Genomic DNA, 23,594 nt, shown 5'->3' on the forward strand with positions numbered 1-23,594 from the left:
GGGAAAAAAAAGCTGTATTCACACGAAAATGGAATTTGAATGCACTTTTCTCCGATCAATCAGAAATTTGACTCTTAAGAATTTAATCCGAATTATAGTATCGGTACTGGATATCGACATCGCTGCCTGTGATGACCCATCTTTTTAGAAGTGCTTAAATTTTTGCTTTTACTTTAAAAATGAATCCGTATGTGAAAAATTAAATCCTCACGAAATGTGGAAGGAATGTATTAAAATAATACTTTCGGGGTTATATCGATGCTTGTTCTCAATCCGTATCGGTGGAACGACTTTTTTCCTTAACTGGTGTGAGAGCTGCCAAAAACAGGAATTGTCTCAAATCTAATAGACTGATAATAAATCACTACTCATATCAAGGCTGGCAGTAAAACAAGAACATAAGCTTGTAAGTCTAGTAGGGTATTACAATAATTTACAGCAAAACTATATCTACTCCGTTTATGAAAACTTGCGTAAGACAACCGTTTTATTTTCAATATTATGCTTTGTTTTTTGCTGAGTTATTTTTGATACAGCGAAACCGATTCACAATTTTTTGCTTTGTTTTTGCCGAGGGCTGTAGAGTCGGAGCGAAAATTACGGACTCCGACGCCCTTACACCAAAATCATTCCGACTCTGATTCTGGTACTGATATGATTCACCATTTTCCACTTCGTTTTATGCCGAATTAATTTTAATAAAGCGATACTGATTTTATCTTTTTTTTTCCAAATAAGTCGACGTTTTTTTGAATCTATACTATGGCTTCCGATACCGTACGAGCGCCTGGTTTGTGCTTTAACCCTGACCAGTGGCGCAGCGAATGGGGGGTTTTGGGGGTTAACCCCCCCCCCCCCCCAGAGGCATTGGTTTTAACAAAAATGCAAATTCTAATACAGTAGTTTATGCATATGAAAGGACTAATTTGATCAAAAAAAAAAACCCCTTCAGAAGGTATTTTTGATCAAAAAATCCCCTTCAGAAGTTATTTTTGATCACCCTCCCCAAAGAAGTAATTTTTCATTAACCCCCCCCCCCCCAGAAGGTATTTTTGATCAAAACACCCTCTCCAGAAGGTATTTCTGGCTTCGCTATAGTGACCCTGACAGAAACGGTATTATGTAAAAAAGAACTGCAGCGTTGAGGTAATGCAAAATGAATTCAATTTTCGTGTTTGTGTGTGCAAAATGCTTTTACGCTCAATTAAACCTTGTTGAGACAAAAATATAATTAATCATTACTAGATTTCCCACTGCACTTTTCTGGGTGTCACGTTAATATTGAGCACATGTAACATAACACATAATGACACTTTAGGAGATCTTGCCCAACTTTATCATTTGAGGTCCACTAGCAAGAACTATAAAGATTTTCTCCTTTTGATACTCGAGAAATATTTTCTGGATTCATGATTTTGTGACCTTTCTTTCCTGACACGGAATGAATAGTCGGTGGTTCAAAAAGCATATCACCCCATCTTCAGTTTCATTTGGCGCCCTACCAAATGCAAACGGTCGTTATTATCCTAATAGTCGCGATCATTCATTTTCATTCCCTGCACTTATAAAATGGATGTGGATCATAGCATCTGTCCCCGCTCAAGTGTGCTAGATTTTTTTCTTTTGCTAAATAGTTTTATTCTTTAACGGAAAATTAACGCTTTAATTATTAAAGGGAAATGAGCATTTACCGTGCATGCATCTTGGTCATGTGGTGTGAATTTTTCTAAAATAATTTGAGGAATAAAAACATTAGACTTGCTTTGAAGAAGAGAAGATTGTTTAAAAAAAATAATAATTATTTGAATTTTGACATCTTGAATTCAAATTATGTTTTTCGCAATCACGAGTGTGTGTGTGTGTGCAAATGTGTGTGTAGGCGTGTGTGTATGTATGTGTGTGTAGGCGTGTGTGTTTGCGTCTGTGTGCAGGCATAAGTGTGTTGGTATGTGTGTGTGTGTGCGGTTTGTGGGGGTATGTGTGTAGGCGTGTATGTATGTGTGTAGGCGTGTGTGTATGTATGTGTGTAGGCGTGTGTGTACGTATGTGTGTGTACTTATATGTGTGTAGGCGTGTGTGTTTGTGTCTGTGGGCAGGCATGACTGTGTTGGTATGTGTGTGTGAAAGTGTATGTATATATACGTGTGTGTGTAGGTGTGTGTGTATGCGTGTGCATTCAGGATATGGACGCAACCTGGAGACTGGTTTCGCTAGAGGAGCAGCATCGGGAGGGGCCGGTCGACGGTGGTACTGCAGAAGGAGGCGGGAGGAAAATAAAATCATGGGAACGCCAAAAACTGTCAAGTGAGAACAATAAGCAATGTGATTGCTCAAAAATAGTTTTAATGAATCATCTCGATTTGAGAACGGAATTTATTTTTATGTTTGAAACTTAAGTATCATTACCTCTTTAACTATCCAAATTGATCTCCAGAGTGATATATCATAACTTCGTTCGCTTTATTTTTAGTGAGGTGCTGATTTATCATTTTGGTAGGGACAACAAGGATGTAAGATAAGTTCTTTCTCTTTTATCTCTTGTTTTAGAAAAACGCTTGTATTTCAAACGTTGAGTATTTCAAAAATACATTTGCAGAGACGGAAATGTATTTTTTAAATATAAATAATTTGAACATTTGATGTTGAGCAACAGCTAAGCATTTGAAAGCATAAAACCGAATGTTAAATACAGTCGATATTTCTATTATTACCCTTTGTAAAATAGTCCTTCCTGCATACATTCGCTGCAAACTTCGAGTTTAGAATTTACTCTTATCTTTACAGTAACGCTTTTTTTTTTTTTTGCATTTTTGCGTGTTATTTTCTTCTACATGTTAGTCCAACGTCAACAAAACATCAAACTTCTTGCAGTTTTTAATTGCTATGTACGCTTACCACACTTTATAAAGGTATAAAAGGATCTAAGAATTAACAAAATAAAAAAAGGAACAAATACATGAAATAAAAATAAATTAATAAACCTAGAATTTCATTGTATGTTTTTGAATTTACAACTTCAAACAAGGTACTTATAATTTCTTTAGTTGTTGGGAAAAAAAAAAAAAAACATATATTTTTGGTGTACAAAAAAAGTCATGCGGTGGAAACGTGGCGTTTTAACAAACTATCTAATCATCTGTTTACTTCTTAGCTACTGCAAACCTCAATTTTACCCTCCAAGTGTTGAGAAAACTACCCTAAACTGAAGAAATACGCTCAAATGTAGCAATATTTTAAGCAAAGTACAAAATAGAAAAAAAAGTAAAAAATGAAATCAAAAATAAAAGTAAAATGCTCTTCTCGGAATCTCAAGTAACAGGCGTAAAATCGCCAGTTTCGGAGACATGATGTGTTGCACGGAAGCTTAAGCCCCCCCCCCTCTTTCCCCCCAAATAAGACAATATATCTATATGCATAATCTTCAAAACAACTAGACCGATTTTAACCATTTTCACCATTCTCGGGAAGAAACATTGGCTATAATTTATTCCTAAAAAACTGTTTAAAAAAGTTATGATGGAAAATAGTAAATGTCTTGTCATTTTCCCAATAAATGATTAAATATAAAACCCATTGTTACCGAAATTCGTTGCCTTACAACAGCAATATTAAAAAGTAATCATAATGAATATTTTGAATCAAGGCTTCTCCGGAGCAAACATGAGTTAAGTCATTTAAACATTTGGAAACTCTACTTTTTGCACACCTAGGGGAACATAGTTGAGAACCTTTTTTTTTTCTTTGTGTGTGTACTGTTTAATTAAATAAAGCGCACGGATTTTCTAGTGATCTTTGTTTTTGTTAGTTCATATTTTGGAAATTCATCACATTTTTATATGCTTCAGTTCGTGCTTTCGTTTCTAAATGAATACTCGTCCGTTCTTTATACTTATTGCTATTTTACTTTAATGGGTAAGGAAGAAGTTCGATTTTTAATCACGCCAATACGGTGTGTTTTGAGTTCTTTCAGTTAGCACAGAAAACGAATGAAAGTGGCGATTGTGTCTCACAATTATTTCTGACCCAGGCAATTCCGGGTATTTTTGCTAGTAAATTCATAAATGAATAAATGTCTCTTTTTGTTTCAGTGGACTTGGAGAGCAGCATGCCCGAGGATTCCGAGGCCGACCCGTCCGTAGGCATGCGGCCCGCCCTGTCTCCGCCCCGCGGGGCGCTGAACGGGGCTCAGGCGAAGAAGGGCGACGACGAAGAGATCCGAGAGTACCTGGGCCGCAGCGACACTGCCGTCATCTTCCCAGAGCCCGTGGGGGGAGACAACAAAGATGGGGCGCCCTCCTCCCCCACAGAGTCCGCGCACAGAGGTCAGTTTATCTTACATCATTAAAATCTGAGCGTATGTATCTATGTATGTAGTCATCTATGTCCGAGTTTCTTCTCCCGAACGACAGTGAACTGACCATCGAACCAGACGAATCGATGGATTCGTCATCTTCCCGTCTTTATGTTCGGCTATTTAACATAATCCTCCGATTATAATTAGCGGAGATATCAATTAAAAACTATCAATTATAACACTTAGGTTTCGATATAAAATCCTTGTGTTTCAAAGGCTTTCCTCCATTCAAACTATTATTCAGTGCTTCATCTCAACTTTCCGTAACAATCTTATATGATTAAAAACTGAGCGTATGTATCTATGTATGTAACTATGTATGTACCTATGTATCTATGTCCAAGTTTCTTTTCCCGAATGACAGTGAACTGACCATCGAACCAAGTATCGATGGATTCGTCATCTTCCCGTCTTTATGTTTGGCTATTTAACGCAATCTGCCGATAATAATTAGCGGAGATATCAATAAAAAAACTATTAATTATAACACTTAGGTTTCGACATAAAATCCTTATTTTTCGAAGGCTTTCCTCTATTCAAATGATTATTCAGTGCTTCGTCTCAACTTTCCGCAACAATGCTCAAATTTATAGCGCGAAGAAAATCATTGAGACGAAAGATCTGTTGCCATTTTTGTTTCTCGAATTTGAACAAGTAAAATGCTTGCTTTTGTTTTAAAGGCTTTTCCTGTAATCGTGGTATTTATAAAATATTTACTTTTGGGGGTTATTTTTCCGCGATCTACCCCAAAATTTCACTGTTTTTTTTTTTTTCAACCCCGAGTGTTGAACACGTGTCACTTGACATAACTTTCATTTTCGAGGTAGATCGTACGAAGCCGGGCGACGTGGCTAGTTTGTCAAAATTGTTTGAGTTAAAATTGCATTTAATCCAGTGCGTCGTAATCGCGGAGTCAGACTGATTTCGAAGTACAGAAGTAGGATTCGAAAGTCAAACTCTGGTCGGGTTTTGAAATTCTAAGAGTCGGAGTAGGTTATTTCCCCTGTGAGTCCACAATGGCTACGGAATCAGAGTCGGAATCTAATTGACTTTTGGGCAAAGGAATCGGAGTTAGAGCGGTCAACTTCCTTCCGACTCTGCAGCCTTGATTTAAACCCTAAAGAGAAAAAAAAAGCAAAATAAGGAAGCCGACAGTATTTTGGGCCCTGAGACCTGTCACATAGTTAAAACAATGCTGCAAGTGAGACCATGAACAATAACGCTCTTACTACCTGAAAATATTAAAAGTATCTATGTGTATAAGTGCGTATTTTTAATACAACCTGAGTATGAAATTACGTCTACCAATTTTCCAGTGAACCTAATATACCAGGTAGTAAACATGTCTAAAAGCAAAACTCGTCCGGTTGGCAATCGGATTTGTAGCCGGCAAAGCTTTTACAGTTATTGTTTCACTGAACATAATCTTACAGAAAATAAGCGAGGATTATCTGAGGAACTCATTTCTCATAATCACATTTATCAAATTCACTGAACATAATCTTACAGAAAATATGTGAGGATTATCTGCGTAACTCATTTCTCACAATCACTTTTATCAGTTTCACTGAACATAATCTTACAGAAAATATGTCAGGATAATCTGCGGAACTCACTTCTCACAATCACATTTATCAGTTTGAACATACAGAAAATATGTGAGGATTATCTGCGGAACTCATTTCTCACAGTCACATGTATCATAGCGTCACTTAACATAATCTTACAGAAAATATCAGAGGATAATCAGCGGAACTCATTTCTCACAATCACATTTATCAGTTTCACTGAACATAATCTTACAGAAAATATGTGAAGATTATCTGCAGGCCCCGACTAACTGAAAGTGGGGCCCTAGGCCCACATTGGTTTCGAGGCCCCCTGAAGGCTCTATAGTCCGGTCGTAATACATTTTTGGGGGCCACTTTGTCTATCACAGAACTATGTTAATCATTTATTATGTGCATTCATGAATCACCTTCGGGGCACTTCATAGTTGTGAAATGGTAAATTCGCTACTGGAAGAATGAATAAGAATTCTCCTTCAAGAAAGTTATTTCCAACTAAAAAGTCCGTATTTTTTATTATTACTTTAAAACAAACATGTACTTTTCATACAGTTGTAATGCTATGCATTATTTTTTAAGTAATTTGGGCCCCCTTAGGAAGATGGGGCCCCAGGCCTAGGCCTAGTTGGCCTGTGCGGTAATCAGGTGCTGATTATCTGCGGAACTCATTTCTCACAATCACATTTATCACAGTTTCACTGAACATAATCTTATAGAAAATATGTGCGGATTATCTGCGGAACTCATTTCTCACAATCACATTTATCAGTTTCACTGAACATAATCTTATAGAAAATATGTGAGGATTATCTGCGGAACTCATTTCTCATAATCACATGTATCAGTTTCACTGATCATAATCTTACTGAAAATATGTGAGGATTATCTGTGGAACTCATTTCTCACAATCGCCAGCTTGTTTCTGTAATTTTCAACCTTCCTGAAATGGTCACATTTTCCAGATATATGCATTTTCGGAATGAAACCAGAACTGCATTAAAAATCACCATCTCCAACTGGACACCCCGCCAAAGTAGCGCTTCGAGGAGCAATGAGTTCCTTGGTGGGAACGGTAGTAAAATGGTAATGTCTGAGTTTTAAAGAGAGGGGAAAAAACATAGATTAAAGAAAGACCTTCGCTACTTTATTAATTAAAGCCCATGTTTAAAATGGAACGCGTCATAAATGGAAAATCGCCGGAGTAAAAATGATTATGATGTAGGGGAGGGAAAAACCAGATTTAATGGATTTTTTTCCGTTTCCAAAGGTATAACAGTAATCAAAGCTTCGACAACGAAAATTAATAAACCAAAAATCATCACCGATGATGATCGTTCTCAAAATAATGAATAAATGACGTTTAATTGTGCAACATATTTTTCAATCCGAGGATATTAAAATCAATTATGCAAATGTAATTACGAGTTGGATTGTTTTCGGATTTTTTTTGAGTCTCGAGAGCACACATCAAATGACTCATTAAAAAGTGGATTACACGGATATGGCCTCTCATTGCTTTCCCGCTCAAAATTAATGAATCGCTGTTTTTGTGCGGTGCTCGGATTCTGGAAAAGTTCATTTGCTTGACCGCCTGCACCTAAATGATCATTTCCTCCTCTTAAACTGGATTAATATTTGGCAGTTAGGGGAATTGAATGCGTGTTACTTTGCCCTCCGCTGCCGTCGTTCGTTCTTTCTTGTTCTAGAAATCTTGGACTTCTGCTTTTCGGGAAAGGTCAGCTCTGCCAGGTCTTTCTTCTGCGGGTGGAAGATTTTTGTTTTTAACTATAAAAAAATTCCGAAACGTTACTGATTTTTTCCGTTTAACGTTTCAGGATTCCTATGGATTTTATCCGTTTCCTGAAAAAATCAAGTATCTTTGTCAAAACGTTTCCTGAATTGCTACAAGTAGCACGAATGCAGACTTCTCACTATTGTGAAAAATATTTTTAGCTCCCTGTTTAAAGATTAACTGAGCGTATTTATGAACAGTATCGGTTTCAGTTTGATTACGGACCATCCAGACTGATTAAGCTCCCAAAGCGAGCAAATAAGTCCATGGATTACGTACCTTTGCAAGAATTGCAGGAGAGTAAAATTCTTGATACTTTCTTGCAATTAGGCACTTGGCCATATTTACAGTGCTGGCTTTGGAACTTTCTTGATAAATCAGGAAGGTGACAAGCTGTTATATCATACCTACCTTAGTTACTCTTAAGTTCTAGAGACACAACTGGCTTTAAATGGAAAGATTACTGAATTTTTCAGGAAGGTTACTGGCAGAAATTGGGCACATCAGCTGCTTATTATTTTCCAGGAACGTTTATGAATCGTTTATGTGTTGGAACACACAGTGTGTGTTGGAATAAACTGCAGTTCTGGCCAACCTGTTTAAATAGTGGGCTACTAATGGTTTTAAAGTGGGTTTCTGTTGAAGAGTGAGTTCCTGCCGCTTTCTGTTAAATAGTGAGATTCTGCTGGTTTCTGTTACGGAGTGAGTTTTTATCGGTTTCTGTTAAGGAGTGCGTTTCTATTGTTTTGTGTCACCGAATGCTTTTTTGATGGTTTCTGTTGTAGAGTGAATTTCTGCCACTTTCTGTTAAGAAGTGAGATTCTGCTGGTTTCTGCTACGGAATGAGTTTTTACTGGCTTCTGTTAAGGAGTGGGTTTCTACTGTTTTGTGTCACCGAATGCGTTTTTGCTGGTTTCTGTTGTAGAGTGAATTTCTACCGCTTTCTGTTAAGCAGTGAGATTCTGCTGATTTCTGTTACGGAGTGAGTTTCTATCGGTTTCTGTTAAGGAGTGAGTTTCTATTGTTTTGTGTCACCGAATGCGTTTTTGCTGGTGTCTGTTGTAGAGTGAATTTCTGCCGCTTTCTGTTAAGCAGTGAGATTCTGCTTCTTTCTGCTACGGAATGAGTTTTTACTGGCTTCTGTTAAGGAGTGGGTTTCTACTGTTTTGTGTCACCGAATGCGTTTTTGCTGGTTTCTGTTGTAGAGTGAATTTCTACCGCTTTCTGTTAAGCAGTGAGATTCTGCTGATTTCTGTTACGGAGTGAGTTTCTATCGGTTTCTGTTAAGGAGTGAGTTTCTATTGTTTTGTGTCACCGAATGCGTTTTTGCTGGTGTCTGTTGTAGAGTGAATTTCTGCCGCTTTCTGTTAAGCAGTGAGATTCTGCTTCTTTCTGCTACGGAATGAGTTTTTACTGGCTTCTGTTAAGGAGTGGGTTTCTACTGTTTTGTGTCACCGAATGCGTTTTTGCTGGTTTCTGCTGTAGAGACTATTTTTGCCGTTTTCTGTTAAGCAGTGAGATTTTGCTGGTTTCTGCTACGGTTAAGGAGTGGGTTCCTACTGCTTTGTGTCACCAAATTCGTTTTTGCTGATTTCTGTTGTACAGTGAATTTCTGTCGCTTCCTGTTAAGCAGTGAGATTCTGCTGGTTTCTGTTACAGAGTGAGTTTCTACCGTTTTGTGTTACCTAATTCGTTTTGGCTGGTTTCTGTTATAGAGTGAATTTTTGCAAGTTTCTTTCAAAGACTGGGTATCTGCTAAGTTCTGTTACAGAATGGGTTTTTGTTAATGACGGGTTTCTACTTGTTTGTATTAAAGAATGCATTTCTGATTATTTGTTAGAGTTGATTTTTGTTGGCTTCTGTTGTAGATTGAATTTCTGCAGATTTTTGTTAACGACTGGATTTCTACTAAATTATGGTACACAATGGGTTTCTGTTAAAGAGGCATTGCAACTTGTTTGTGTTCAAGAGTGAGTGCTTTATGTTTTCCGTTAGAGGGAGAGTTTTCGTTGGTTTCTGCTAAAAAGTACTTCTGGTGTTTTCTCCTAAAAGTTGTAAATAATAATTTTCTTCTGATTGTATAATTCTGATTGTTTATATGCAAATAGATTCAACTCGGATTTATGCTGTACTTGAAGAACTCTGAAATTAACTTCGCCATTTTGGCCATCACCTCGTGATTTTAACTTTTTGATCAATCTATTCTATATGGTTTGACTTGACCTCTTTTTCATTGAAACATGAAATAAGTTGTATATCTCAAGTGAGCCTGTTTCAGCTTCTGACAGTTGTATTTAAGTTGAAAAATACACAACTGCACCTAGTCTTTGCTGCGGCTTCGTCACTATTGAAAACTAACATTTCTATACGTGCCGAAAAATTTCGTGTCCAATTCCATCGTGTTCAAATTACGGATTCGCCAGTTTTCAACAATCATCTGAATCTTCCACGTAGACAAAGTTACGAAATTGTTTTGAACTAAGAAATTATTTTGTGAAACTTTGCATAGAATCATTCTGTTCCAACATACTCCAAGAATTTATTCCCGTTGCAGACCTTTTCATTTAAGTTGAAAAATACACAACTGCACCTAGTCTTTGCTGCGGCTTCGTCACTATTGAAAACTAACCTTTCTTAATATGCCGAAAAATTTCGTGTCAAATTCCATCGTGTTCAAATTACGGATTCACCAGTTTTCAACAATCATCTGAATCTTCCATGTAGACAAAATTACGAAATTATTTTGAACTAAGAAATTATTTCGTGAAACTTTGCATAGAATCATTTTGTTCCAACATACTCCAAGAATTTATTCCCGTTGCAGACATTTTCATTTAAGTTGAGAAAATGCTGAACAACACCTCTTCTTCGTCACGGTAAAAACTAGCATTTCTTTATATGTCTTCATATTTCTCTGCAATAAGAGGCACCCGTGTACCAATTACGGAAACGCCCATAAATATGGAGGCAGAAAATTTCGCGCCTTTTTCGTGTTTGCCCCGCAAGAATACGTGACCGGAGCGCTGTTGACTCTTTTAATTCGTGCTTATTTTTCAGCTAATGTCGAGTTTATTGTGCCCATATTTTTGCAAACTTTACGAAGTGCGAAACGTAAAAGTGCACTTGCAGAGAAAAATATTCGCGCGTCAGAATTTAAACTCGGTCCACCCATAAATCCAGAGCGGGTCTCCTCTCCTCCCCCTGCATTCGATGAAAGTAAGGCCCCTACAGTGGAGGAGCAGACGCATCCGCCATTTTGGAGCAAACTAGGTCCAGTGTTTCGCAGCGATAGCATTGCTGCTGATCACTAGTGCAGCCAGAAAAACCTTCTGGAGGGGGTTTTTTGATCAAAAATATCTTCTGGAGAGGGTTTTTTGATCAAATACCTTCTGGAGGGGATTTTTTGATCAAAAATATCTTCTGGAGGGAGTTTTTTGATCAAATACCTTCTGGAGGGGATTTTTTGACCAAAAATATCTTCTGGAGAGGGTTTTTTGATCAAAAATACCTGCTGGAGAGGGTTTTTTGATCAAAAACCTTCTGGAGGGGATTTTTTGATCAAAAATATCTTCTGGAGAGGATTTTTTGATCAAAAATATCTTCTGGAGAGGGTTTTTTGATCAAATACTTTCTGGAAGGGTCTCTTTGATCAAATCATCTCTTTCATAATGCATAAACTACTAAATTATAATTTGCATTTATGTTAGAATCAATGCCTCTGGGGGGTGTTTTTACCCCCCTCCCCTCCTTCGCTGCGCCACTGATGCTGATGTTGAGATTTCAGTAGCATATGTTGAATGGAGTCAAATGGGTGGTTGTTCGGTTGTTAATTGTGCAAACAACTCCACACACAAAAAAGGATTTCAGCTCTTTAGATTTCCAGCAGATGCAGAAAGAAAAAAAAAAAGGATAATTTAATAGCCGACGAAGTGACTGGCAGCCTGGAAATAGAGCTCGCTTGTGTGAGGTTTCATTGGCTGGGTGAAGAGGGGATGGGGGGGGGGGTTGGAGGTGAAAACACCCCCAGAGCCATTGGTTTTAACATATCGAAAATTCCAATACAGTAGTTTGTGCACATGAAAGGGTTGTTTTGATCAAAAAACCCCTCCAGAAGGTGTTTTTAATCAAAGAATCCCTTCAGAAGGTATTTTTGATCAAAAACCCCCTCTAGAAGGTATTTTTCATCAAAAAAAAAAAAACCCCAGAAGGTTTTTTTGATCAAAAAACCCTCTCCAGTAGGTATTTTTCATCAACCCCTCGAGAAGGTATTTTTGTTCAGAAAACCCCCTCCAAACGGTATTTCTTGCTGCGCTAATGGTGAGGTTAATATCGATTTATTCCTCATGACTTTTTTACTATCATTACGTTGTAAATGCTCTGTCATCTTTGCCAACATGCTGCAGTGTTCTGCGGAATGTTTTTTATTTCGTATTTCCCTGTTGTGCGATAAGTACGCTTGCTCCAACATGGCGGTTGCGTCGGCCTCTCCACTTATAGGGGCTCTAGCCGAAAGTAATGGCTTTCTTCATAAACAATTCCTAACCAAACATTCCGGCATCTTTTTCGTAGCGCTTTTATTGCGGCAGCGTAATCTTAAACGAAAATTATTGAGACGCGGAAATTTTCGCCAGGAGAAAATTCCAGGAAACAATACAAAACCGAGAAAGATAAAATATTTCCTTCCTTCCACGGAATGCCCGAATCCCAGTTAATTAGCAAACGGTTTAATTTAAACGGGTGAAATACCTTTCCAGGGTGGGAGGGGGGTGTTCTCGAACCGCGGTATGCCGACCGCGCTTTTGTGCGGAGGCGTACCTGCCGCTACTTTTAGGTCTCAATTCCATTCATTCGGATATCTTGTTCCGCCCTCCCCCGCGCGAAATTCACATATTCCACGTTCGAGGAATGGCACCGGATATTATTTTAAAGGTGCGGTTCCGAACACTAAATTATATTTCGCTGTCCTTTTTGCGGCAACATTTTTTTCCCTCCAAAACGCTCATTAGAAAAGCTTATAGTAATGTACGTTTCGAAATGTTATTTGAAAAATGATATCGTGCCATTGTTCTCCACCTTATTTGCAAAGCATTACTGTTTGGAGCTTCCTAATATTTATGCGGGTTTTGTTTTTTGGGTTGTCTATTTTTTTTCTTTTACACAGCTGAAATAAATTCTCTTTCGACTTTAAAAGTTCCAGAATTTCAACACGAACTTCTATCGCTCTAAAGTATTCAGGATATTGCTGAGATATTTTTTGCTCCTTTTACTGTTATGTTTTGAGTAAGGTTTAGCCATATTTAATTGAGCTGATGGAATTTTCTTATAATGTGCCCACAAAAGTAAAAGAAAAATAGAAACGGATTGCCTGACTTGCACATGAGGGAAGAAGAAAAGAAGAAAATGATTGCTTGATGTGCACATGAGGAAAACAAACAAAGATAAACTGCTTGCTTCGTGTGCACATGAGCCAAGAAGAAAAAAAGAAACTGATTGCCTGATGTGCTCAGGGATGGGAAGAAAAAGAAAAGCTGATTGCTTGATGTGCACATGAGCGAAGTAGAAAAGGAGAAAGTGGTTACCTGATGTCCACATGAATGAAGAATGGGGGACGGTGGGAATACTGATTACTTGATGTACACAGGAATGAAGAAGAAAAAAGGTAAACTGATAACCTGATGTGCAGATGAACGAAGACGAAAAAGAGAAACTGATTGCCTGATGTGCAGATGAACGCAGGAGAAAAAGAAAAACTGACTTTCTGATGTTCACCTAAACGAAGAAGAAAGGGAGAAAATGACTGCATCATGTGTATGGAGACGAATAAGAAAAAGACAAACTAATTACTTGATGTCCACATGAATGAAGAAAGAGGGGGGGGGGAATACTGATTTCTTCATGAATGAAGAAGAAAAAAGGTAAACTGATAACCTGATGTGCAGATGAACGAAGGCGAAAAAGAGAAATTGATTACCTGATGTGCAGATGAACGAAGACGAAAAAGGTAAACTGATAACCTGATGTGCAGATGAACGAAGGCGAAAAAGGTAAACTGATAACCTGATGTGCAGATGAACGAAGGCGAGAAAGGTAAACTGATAACCTGATGTGCAGATGAACGAAGAAGAAAAAGAGAAACTGATTGCTTGATGTGCAGATGAACGAAGAAGAAAAAGAGAAACTGATTGCTTGACGTGCAGATGAACGCAGGAGAAAGTGAGAAAATGACTTCATGATGTGTATGGAGACGAATAAGAAAAAGACAAACTGATTACCTGATGTCCACATAAATAAAGACGCAAAAGAGGATGTGGTTGCTTGTTATGCACATAGACGAAGAAAAAAAGAGAAGCTGATTTCCTGATTTGCCCAAGAACGAAGAAAAACTGATTGCACGATGATGTTATTCAATCGCAATATCAATGCTCACAATATGCCCCTGAGCGGCTGCTGGTGCTCCATCAAGGACAACACCAATTAAACAAGTTAACGGATACTGTTAAGCTGGTATCAGTCTCCAAATGTTGGAGCAACTGGTTGCAAAGTGGCTAGAAAATTCAAATTGGTTCTGCAATTTATAATGAAGGCAGCCTGAATTTGAGTTTCCAATTATCTAACCTTTGGTGAAACTGAAAATTAGTACCATATGTATATTTTAAGTTTCTAAAAATTTTCGATGTAGGAAATGTGATGTAAAATAAAAATGTATAGATACGGCAAGTGAGATTGTTATTTATGTATAGGTATTTTCTGACACGTAGACATTTACAAAGGTGTTGAAAAAAGTTGCGAATCAAGTATTAGACAAGGGTAGAAAACGATGAAAATTTTAGTAACGGTCGAACTTAAATAAATCTCAAACTGTCCAGAAAATGCAGCAAAAAGTTATGTCAAAGCTACAATGGACCCCTTTCATCAATGCAAAAACGGCTAACTCACAAGAAATTCGTTTAATGTTGTGTGGTGAGCTGTTTTTGCATTGGTGAAAGATTCCATTGTAGCTTTGAAATAGCTATTTGCAGAACTTTCGGGACAATTTGAGCTTTATTTGCGTTGTTTTTTCATTTATCTCATTTTTAGCGCAAAGCGTATTTTCGATCATTTTTCACATAATTCTGATTATTATCGATGAAAAACCACAAAAATGATGATTAATACAAACCGGATGTTTCCATTACGATTGAGAGCAGCCAGATTTCCCCTCTCAGCCAGATTTAATTACTTCGTAATAAAGCTAGCCTTTTAGCGGGCATGAGTGTGAAGAAAGAACAAGAAAGCAGAGAAAGCGGGAAATATTGGCGCCTCGATTTCCAGACGATTATGTGCGTTTTCAAAAATATTTCGGGCGCATTTTTCCAGAACGAGAGAGAGAGAGAGAGAGAGAGAGAGAGAATGCCGGCGAATATTTTCCCGGGACAGGGAAAGAGGAAGAAAAGATTCGAAAACGAATGAATAGAGCCGTCGCGCGCGAAAAGTATGCCCGGTTCAGGTATTTTGCTTGTGCCAATCAGACAAAAGCGCGCGCAATCTGTGCGGTTCGGAACAACACCACTCACTCCTCTACCTCAAATCCGTTTAATGAAGGGAAGGTATTTCTCCTGCTTAAATTAAACAGTCTACTCATTAACTCGCATTTGCTCATTCCGAGATCGGGAATCGGGGGGGGGGGGGACTCCGTTTTCGGTGCGGGCGGGAAAGTCTCGAATCCGACGGTGTATATTTTGGTTTTACTTTCGTAACTATGACGAAGTCTTCTAAATTAGACGGTGCGGAAGGATTTTCGGAATATCTGGAAACTGGTAATTAAACAAATGATATTATCCGCTGAAAATTTTTAGGTCTGTTTCTGAATCTAAAAAATCGGAAGAAATTTCCTTCCAATGTGAATGTTGTATAAAGAAAACGTGTAAGGTGGACCAGTTCTGTTGTCCACGATTAAGAGCTCTTTTATTGATTTTAGTTGAGGCTTTATTTATATATCTTGGCAAGGAGTGAAAAATATGGGGGGGGGGGGCATTGGAGTCATTTCACGTAAAAGCAGACATCTTACCCCGGAGATAGAGGTTTTTTAAATTTAGCTCGCAAATTATTTTTCATTTTAATCCAACAAATAATGCTATTTAATAGCTTGTCTTATTTAGTTGATTATTGCTCACTATAATAGTTTTTTCAAGGCTTAAATTATTTAAATGGAGTATTTTTTGAACATATTTGTTTAACTTTTTTTTTTGATCGCTCGATTTATTTAAAAAATGACAAAACAACGTTTTATCTCCAAAATAAATAGTTTCCATGAAACTCTGACAAGACATAGCGCAAAAAAAAAAAAAAAAAAAAAAAATCCAGAGTTGCCTTACTGTTATGAAAGGTCACCAGCCGGGCCATCATGGTATTCCAAAGAGATTAATTTATTATTTGCCTATGACCCCCCCCCCTTTGCACAATCTAGCCACCTATCTTGTATAATTTAGTCCTCCCCCCCCCCCCTTTTTTTTTCATTTTTATGTTAAAGATGTTCAAGGTAACCTGTCCAAATAGGATGTACCACACTAATTAGCTATATGCCTTTAAGTTAGCATGATATACACTAGCGCAGCCAGAAATGCCTTCTGGAGGGGTTTTTTTTTTTGACGAAAAATAACCTTCTGGAGGGGGTTTTTGATCAAAAATAACTTCTGGAGGGTTATTTTTTAATCAAAAATACCATCTAAAGGGGATTTTTTGAACAAAATACCATCCAAAGGGATTTTTTGATCAAAAATAACCTTCTGGAGGTGGTGTTTTGAACAAAAATACCTTTTTGAGGGGGTTTTTGATCAAAAATACCTTCTGGAGGGGTTTTTTGGATCAAAAGTAATTTCTGGAGGGGTTTTTTGATCAAAAATACCATCTAAAGGGAATTTTTTGATTCAAAATAAGCTTCTCGAAAGGGTTTTTTAATCAAAAATACCATCTGAAGGGGTTTTTTGATCAAAAATACCATCTAAAAGGGATTTTTTGGATCTAAAAACCTTCTGAAGGGATTTTTTTTAAATGAAAACAGCCCTTTCATATGCATAAACTACTGTTTTAGAATTTGCATTTATGTTAAAACCAATGGGGTTCACCCCTTCGTTGCGCCACTGATAAGATATAATACATTCAGCATGACCATTGCCCATCAGAAAAGAGCCAAGTGTTGACATTTGCTCGTGGAACTGATTCCCAAGTCTGAAAATCCTTTGCTTTGCCGTGGGATTGACTGCAACAGATTTCTTGCATCGAAATTCGATTCGGCGGTCCTCCAGCTAGCTCGTTACTTGGAAAAAGAGCGCCATCAAAAACCAATGACTAGGGAAACGTTTTTGTATTTTTGCTCCATGATTAAAAGCCCCACTCTCTGATCAGATCCTTCCCTGACCGCCCTCTCTATATCCTTCTAACTTGAGAAGAAATTAGCATCGATTGCCGGCACCGCTGGTCCATGAATATATTACTCTTGGGCCAGTTTTTATTCGTCGGAAGGGAAGTGAAGACACTCGGAGCACCCCGGTATCTGCTCTGGAATCTCGGTTGGCCGCGTCTGAGGAAGACCCTTTTCTCAGACTGGACCGCGATAGCATCTCCCCTAAATCGGTTGTGTATTGGCAATGGGTCGTGGCCAATGGCGCTCGGCCCTTCGTGTATTTGTATGGAAAGTACGAAGGAGGCATCTCATACATATGCATGGCATGTATTGAAAAGGGGTTGTTCGAACATTGAAGGACTTTGCCAGTCAGAACCGATTAATCTTGATTGAATCGAATGCAATGCTTCAGGTTAGCAGTAGTATCCGAAAAAATGTATCGGAACATGATATTGAAAAAAATTTCTGCGGACATTGAAAGATTTTTGTAGAATATATTACCGCTAATAGCGTTTATAACGTACATCCACCATGAAAATAACAATTTCCGTCTGTTGAGATCAGAAGACACTTATTTAAAAGCAAATCTTTTATTGAAGATATTATAACATACATGAATTTCATATCAACGAGCTTTGTTGCTAACCAAATTAACGGCATAACCTTCTAAAAACAAAAACATCTTGTTTCCTTAACTTATAAGGACAGAACATTTGCATAATTCAGTTCACGGTTTGCAGTGATACTTTTCACTTTAAAAATATATAATAAAATATGCAAATGTGCTTTCAAATGTACGTACGAAAAACAAATTAAAAAAATTCTAACAATTTTCACCTTAGACCTTACTATTATCGGCAACAAACTAAAGATGCTCAAGATTGCCTTCCCAAATCGGTGTGGTAACCTTGAGCATCAGTAGTTTATGTCCGATTCGTTGAGGTTAGCAGACGCATTCGAAAAGTGTGTCGAACATGATATTGAACTAGCTGATGTGTGCATCACATGACTTCCTTTTACTCCAATTTAATGTCATTTTCTCATTATTGGCAGTTTTGATATGATTCAATAGTTTACTCTCTAAATATCACCAACAGTGACCAAATTGAAACCAAATTTAAAAAAAAAAAAAGAAAAATCACCAAATTTGTTGCCAAGTTGGCGACAAAACTTGGCGACCAAAAGACTGGCGATACATCGCCAAGTGTCCGCCAAATTATAACACCACGTGAGTTGACATCGAAATTAACAATGATTTCCCCCCACCAAAAGGAGCAAACGACCCCCTTTGGAGCATACGAGTGCAACCAAAAAAGAAGGTGCACAACTAGACCCCAGTAGGGGTCTACGTACCAAATTTCAACTTTCTAGGGCATTCTGTTCTTGAGTTATATGACACACATACACACATACGCACATACATACGTACATTCAGACGTCACGAGAAAACTCGTTGTAATTAACTCGGGGATCGTCAAAATGGATATTTCGGGTGTCTGTACGTTCCTAGGCACATATCCACGTGTGGTCGAGTCGAAAAAAAAAAAAAAAACTAAACATACATTTGGGGGTGAGCAAAATGGAAATTAAGGCCGATTTTTGGGTGAAAATTTTTTCGCGAATACAATACTTCCTTTTTTTGTAAATGAAAGTTAAAAATGGTTGTTCGAACATTGAAGGATTTTCACCTCAGACCTTACCATTATCGGCACCATAAAGTATAGATGCTCAAGATTACCTCACCGAATCGGTGATGTAACCTTGAGCAGCTTTAGTTTGTGTCCGATTCGTTGAGGTTAGCAGACGCATTCGAAAAGTGTGTCGAACATGATATTGAAAAAAAGGTTGATCGAACATTGATGGATCTGCACTGCAGATCTTACCATTATCGGACTACAAACTAAAAGTGGTCAAGAGAACCTTACCAAATTGGTATGTACCACGCTAATAAGTAAATTATTTTAAAGATAGAATGAGATGAATTCAGATTAATCTGGATTGATTAAATGCAATTCCTCGGATTTGTAAAAGCTCCCAAAAAGCATTCCGAGCATGGTATATATTCAAAAAGAGTTGTTTGAACATTTAAGGATTTGGTCTTCAGACCAGAATGATCTTGCATAGGATCAAATGCAATTCCTCAGATTAGTATAAGCTTCCACGAAAAAAAAACGTATATCCAATCGTATTTGGGGGAAGGGTAAAAATAAAAACTGTCAATGATTTTAACTGATTTAATTCAAAAGAGCAGTTACTGCCTAAATCAACTCTAATCACTACAATTATTCCAATTGAAATTATTAAACAACTTCCTAAGCAAAAATCTTCACGCAAATAGAAACTGACATGGCACAGTTTGCGAAGAATTTTTTTATGAGTGTACTTTTATCTCGAACCATTCAAAAGTCCTTTGAAACACCTCTCTTCGCCTGAAAGATTTGTTTTTAAAAACGTTTTTAATAAAAGAAATTATTGCTGCACTCACCAGCGCAGCTAGAAATACCTTCTGAAAGGGGTTTTTTGATCAAAAATACCCTCTGAAGGGGATTTTTTTTGGACCAAAACAGCCCTTTAACATGCATAAACTATTGTATAAGAATTCGCACTAATGTTAAAACCAATTTCTCTGGGGGTGTTCCCCCCTTCGCTGCGCCGCTGGCTGGACCCATTATTTATAGTATTACCAAAATTTAAATTTTTTTTTTTACAGCAGCATTTTCGGAGACTTTTATTTTTGATATATCCAACCTAATTGAGTGATTCAATTCTAGAAGTTAATTTTCAACCTCCTCCCCTCTTATTTGTACGCAGTTATTATTTAGTAGGAGGTTAAGTAAAGAAAATAATCACAAGGAGCTGATTTTTTTTTTGAGCAATCACGATTGCTTATTGTTCTCACTTGACGGTTTTGACGTTCCTATGATTTTATTTCCCCCCCGCCCCCCTCTGCAGCACCATCATCGGCCGGCCGCCTCACGATGCTGCTCCTCTAGCGAAAACCGTGTCCAGGTTGCGTCACTTACTTGCCTACACTTACACATACACACACGCATATATACAGATGCCTACACATACACACACAAACACATACACACACCTACAAATACACACAACTAACCACACATACACACACACCACACATACACACAACTAACCATACATACACATACCCCCCACACACACATACACACAACTACCCACACAAACACACATGCCTACACATATACACATACCCCCCACACAGAAACAAACATACCCCACTCCCCAAACACAAACACACACGCCTATATACACACACAAACACACATGCCTACACATATACACATACCCCCCACACAGAAACAAACATACCCCACTCCCCAAACACAAACACACACGCCTATATACACACACACACACACACACACTCGTGATTGCAAAAAACATAATTTGAATTCAAGATGTCAAAGTTCAAATTATAATTATTATTATTATTATTATTTTTTGTTTTTTTATCATTTATATTAGTGATTTAGCAGTATAAAGTATAGTTTAACGTACAGTCAGGTGGGCGTTTAATTTTACCTATGCAAGTAAATAGGAAAGAAAGTTTTTTTTCATTTCAATTTTCTCCCACACACCCACAGCATCCCTCCACCTCCAATAACCTCCACTGGGCGGACCATTAACGAATCTTCCGGTCGCATATAAACCCGATACCATCTTCGTTCCGAAGAAGATTCGGAAGAGGTCAGTCCAAGCGCCCTGATGACCCCTCGGTGCATCGTTCGACATCCCTCCTCCTCCTCCTCTTCTTCCAATCTCATCAACAGGAGCAAGAAAAGATCTCTGCGTGGTGTTCTTCTCCATTGAAAACCGTTTTCTTTGGGATGGCGACTCAATGGGCACGGCATTAGGGCTCGGACTTTTGATAGCGCGTGGAATGGGGGCCGGGCAGATAGCGCGGGGGGGGGGGAGGGGCAGGTCTTCCGCCAGGTTTTATTCAATGGATCCCGCCATCAGGGCTTATCTCTTCGGCTATCCATTGTGGCCGTTTGCATCGGGAAATAGGAAGCGGGGATGTCCGTTGAAAAGGTCTTTTACGGTTAACGTTTTGCCCTTTTGCTGCTCCGACTCGTGTACCTTATAGGGAGCAGCGTAATGGGCCCATTTATCGGTATCCTGTTTTTATGGCCCGATTTCTTTTCTTAAGCTGTTGGATACATTTTCTGTTATTGCCTGAACATGCAGGTATGGCGAAAACTCCATTCCTCGCTAATGATCCGTGCCTTGTCCCCCCCCCCCCGTCGCATCTATTGATTACTGTCGATATTTTTCGGTAGTCGTGTATCACCAATATCGGACATAGTGAAACATTTTCCCGGTATCAGTCCAATTCGATAAATCTATACCATGTTCGGAAACTTGGAATATCGTCCTCCCCTTTCCCTTAAATAAATAAGTTGCAAAAAAAAACCTTTATCAAATGAGGCAGTGAGAAGCAAAGGGATGTAAGTGGACATTTTCAAGTTTTGAGTGAAACGCGTTTAAAGATAACGTCCTAGGTACGCTTCCATTGAATTTTTTTTCTAAATCATGCTGTATAGCAGCACCCTACCAGGGCTACTACTACCATCTCTTGCACCAAAACAGAGAAGATGATCACCTACCACTTGTACTGGTTATCTCCAAATTTTTAATTTTGCCACTTGGGTAGTGGGTCAACCCCCTCCTCCAGCTTTTGGTTTTTGCATACATGCCAATACTAATACAGAAGCTTATGTACGTGAAAACTGAAAGGACCCCCCCCCCCCCCCGAAAGTAAATTTTGGTTGCTCTGGTAAATGGCTTTATTACCTTACTCGTCAAATTTTACTCCATAGTATAATATTGAAATGGCGTAGTCAGCACCCCCCCCCCCTCGATTTTACTTTCATTTCTTGCTCAACAAAAATTAGCACCTGGACCTTGTTCCAGAAATACTGTCTCTTTATTTCGTCATTTAAATTTTTTTAATGAAATTTTTCATACTTGTGTTTAATAAGGACGCGTTACACTGTTATTGTAAATAGTGTTTGATAATTGAGACTGAATATCTATGCATGATTTCTCTTCTCCATCTGTTTCATTTGCTATATTATTTCGACCTAGTTAGAGTTTTGTTTGAAAAATATGATACTCTGCCAAGGCCAAGCAAACGAATTTCATCCTTTAAAAAAAATTTACATGTGTTATAGTTAGACTATATTTATGAAATATAGCTATCGGCTAGACAAATCAACTTCGTCATTTTTTTTAACCTCTTTTACAGCAAGTTTTATTTCTGAAATACAGTCGTCCCTCACTACTTCGCGCTTCGACTTTCGCGGCTTCACTACATCGCTGTTTTTTTTATAGGTTTTCTTTTTTTTTTTTCAAGTATAGTAATTAACCTTTTTTTATGCGCTCGTGGAAACTTTTTTCTACAAAAGAATAACAAAGTTTGTCTTTTAAGTAAATTCTGATGAGCTAGTTGTACTAGTTGAGGGAGTGAATCGCCGAAGAAAGTGTAGGGAATTGCTATCCCATTTTAACCGTTAAGCACTAACTGGAAAGTATGAATCACTGTATTATTACTATGGGATAAATACATCTGTAAATGGTGTTCAACAATGTACTAGCTTTTTAAGTTGTATACGTAAATGTAGAGGAAGAACGGGGGCTCCTACGGTCACTAACGGGCATTTGATCCTTCATCGAACAAGTTGAGGTTTTTTCATGGACTAGTAGTAGTGTGTAAGAACTGCGTGTGTGTGTGTGTAGTTTATTTCTCAATAATTAACAATGTGATATCTATTACGTCTAACATATCTAATTTTCTCATATTTTGTGCAATATATTAAGTAATACAAATGTAATGGTGGCTTGGGGTGCTGTTTTATGTCTAGGGGGCTCTAACTATGATAAAAACCTATTTAAATTGCCGTAAGTAAGTTTTATGCGCTCTAAATATAAAAAATATATACAGAATCCTACTTCGCGGAAATTCAGTTATCGCGGTCAAGTCTGGAACGAATTAACCGCGATAAACGAGGGTTGACTGTACAGTCCTTGGCTGAGCAAATAAATTCGTCGTGCTCGATCTTACCTCTTGTATATTAAGTTTTATTTTTAGAGTATAATTCCGGAGCAAGAAAATAAACTTCATTATTTTCCCTTTTTATTCTACCTCTTCTATAGAGTGTTTTGCCCCCTCTCTCTATTTCCATTTCTCAGGTCGTCCCGGTTACAGTTGAAAGGGGCAACCGTAAATTTTCTTCAAAATAACGAGCCTTCTGGTGCATCCTCTCCGGACTGTCCTCTCTGCAAAATCGTTGTTTGTCGCCGAAACGTTGTCCGATTGAGCCCTCGAGAATAGCAATCAAGTGACCCAGATAGATGGCACTTTTTCGGATCCTACCTCCCTTCGTCTCACAGTCACTCAACTCCACCATCCCAAGAGGTAGGGTTGCCAACGCTGGGAAGAAATAAAGGCCAAGT

At 38.1% G+C, this 23,594-nt stretch overlaps 1 protein-coding gene across 1 annotated transcript in view; it reads left to right on the forward strand.

The window, feature by feature from the left end:
* Positions 1-23,594, forward strand: part of LOC129221065 (zinc finger E-box-binding homeobox 1-like) — a 165,920-nt gene that overhangs the window by 39,763 nt on the left and 102,563 nt on the right. Inside the window, exon 2 of the mRNA XM_054855502.1 lies at positions 4,089-4,322. Within this exon, the coding sequence (XP_054711477.1) occupies positions 4,089-4,322 (234 nt within the window). The remainder of the gene's footprint in view (positions 1-4,088; positions 4,323-23,594) is intronic.

This window comes from Uloborus diversus, chromosome 4 (assembly GCF_026930045.1).
Source record: "Uloborus diversus isolate 005 chromosome 4, Udiv.v.3.1, whole genome shotgun sequence".
NCBI classification, from domain to species: Eukaryota; Metazoa; Arthropoda; class Arachnida; order Araneae; family Uloboridae; genus Uloborus; species Uloborus diversus.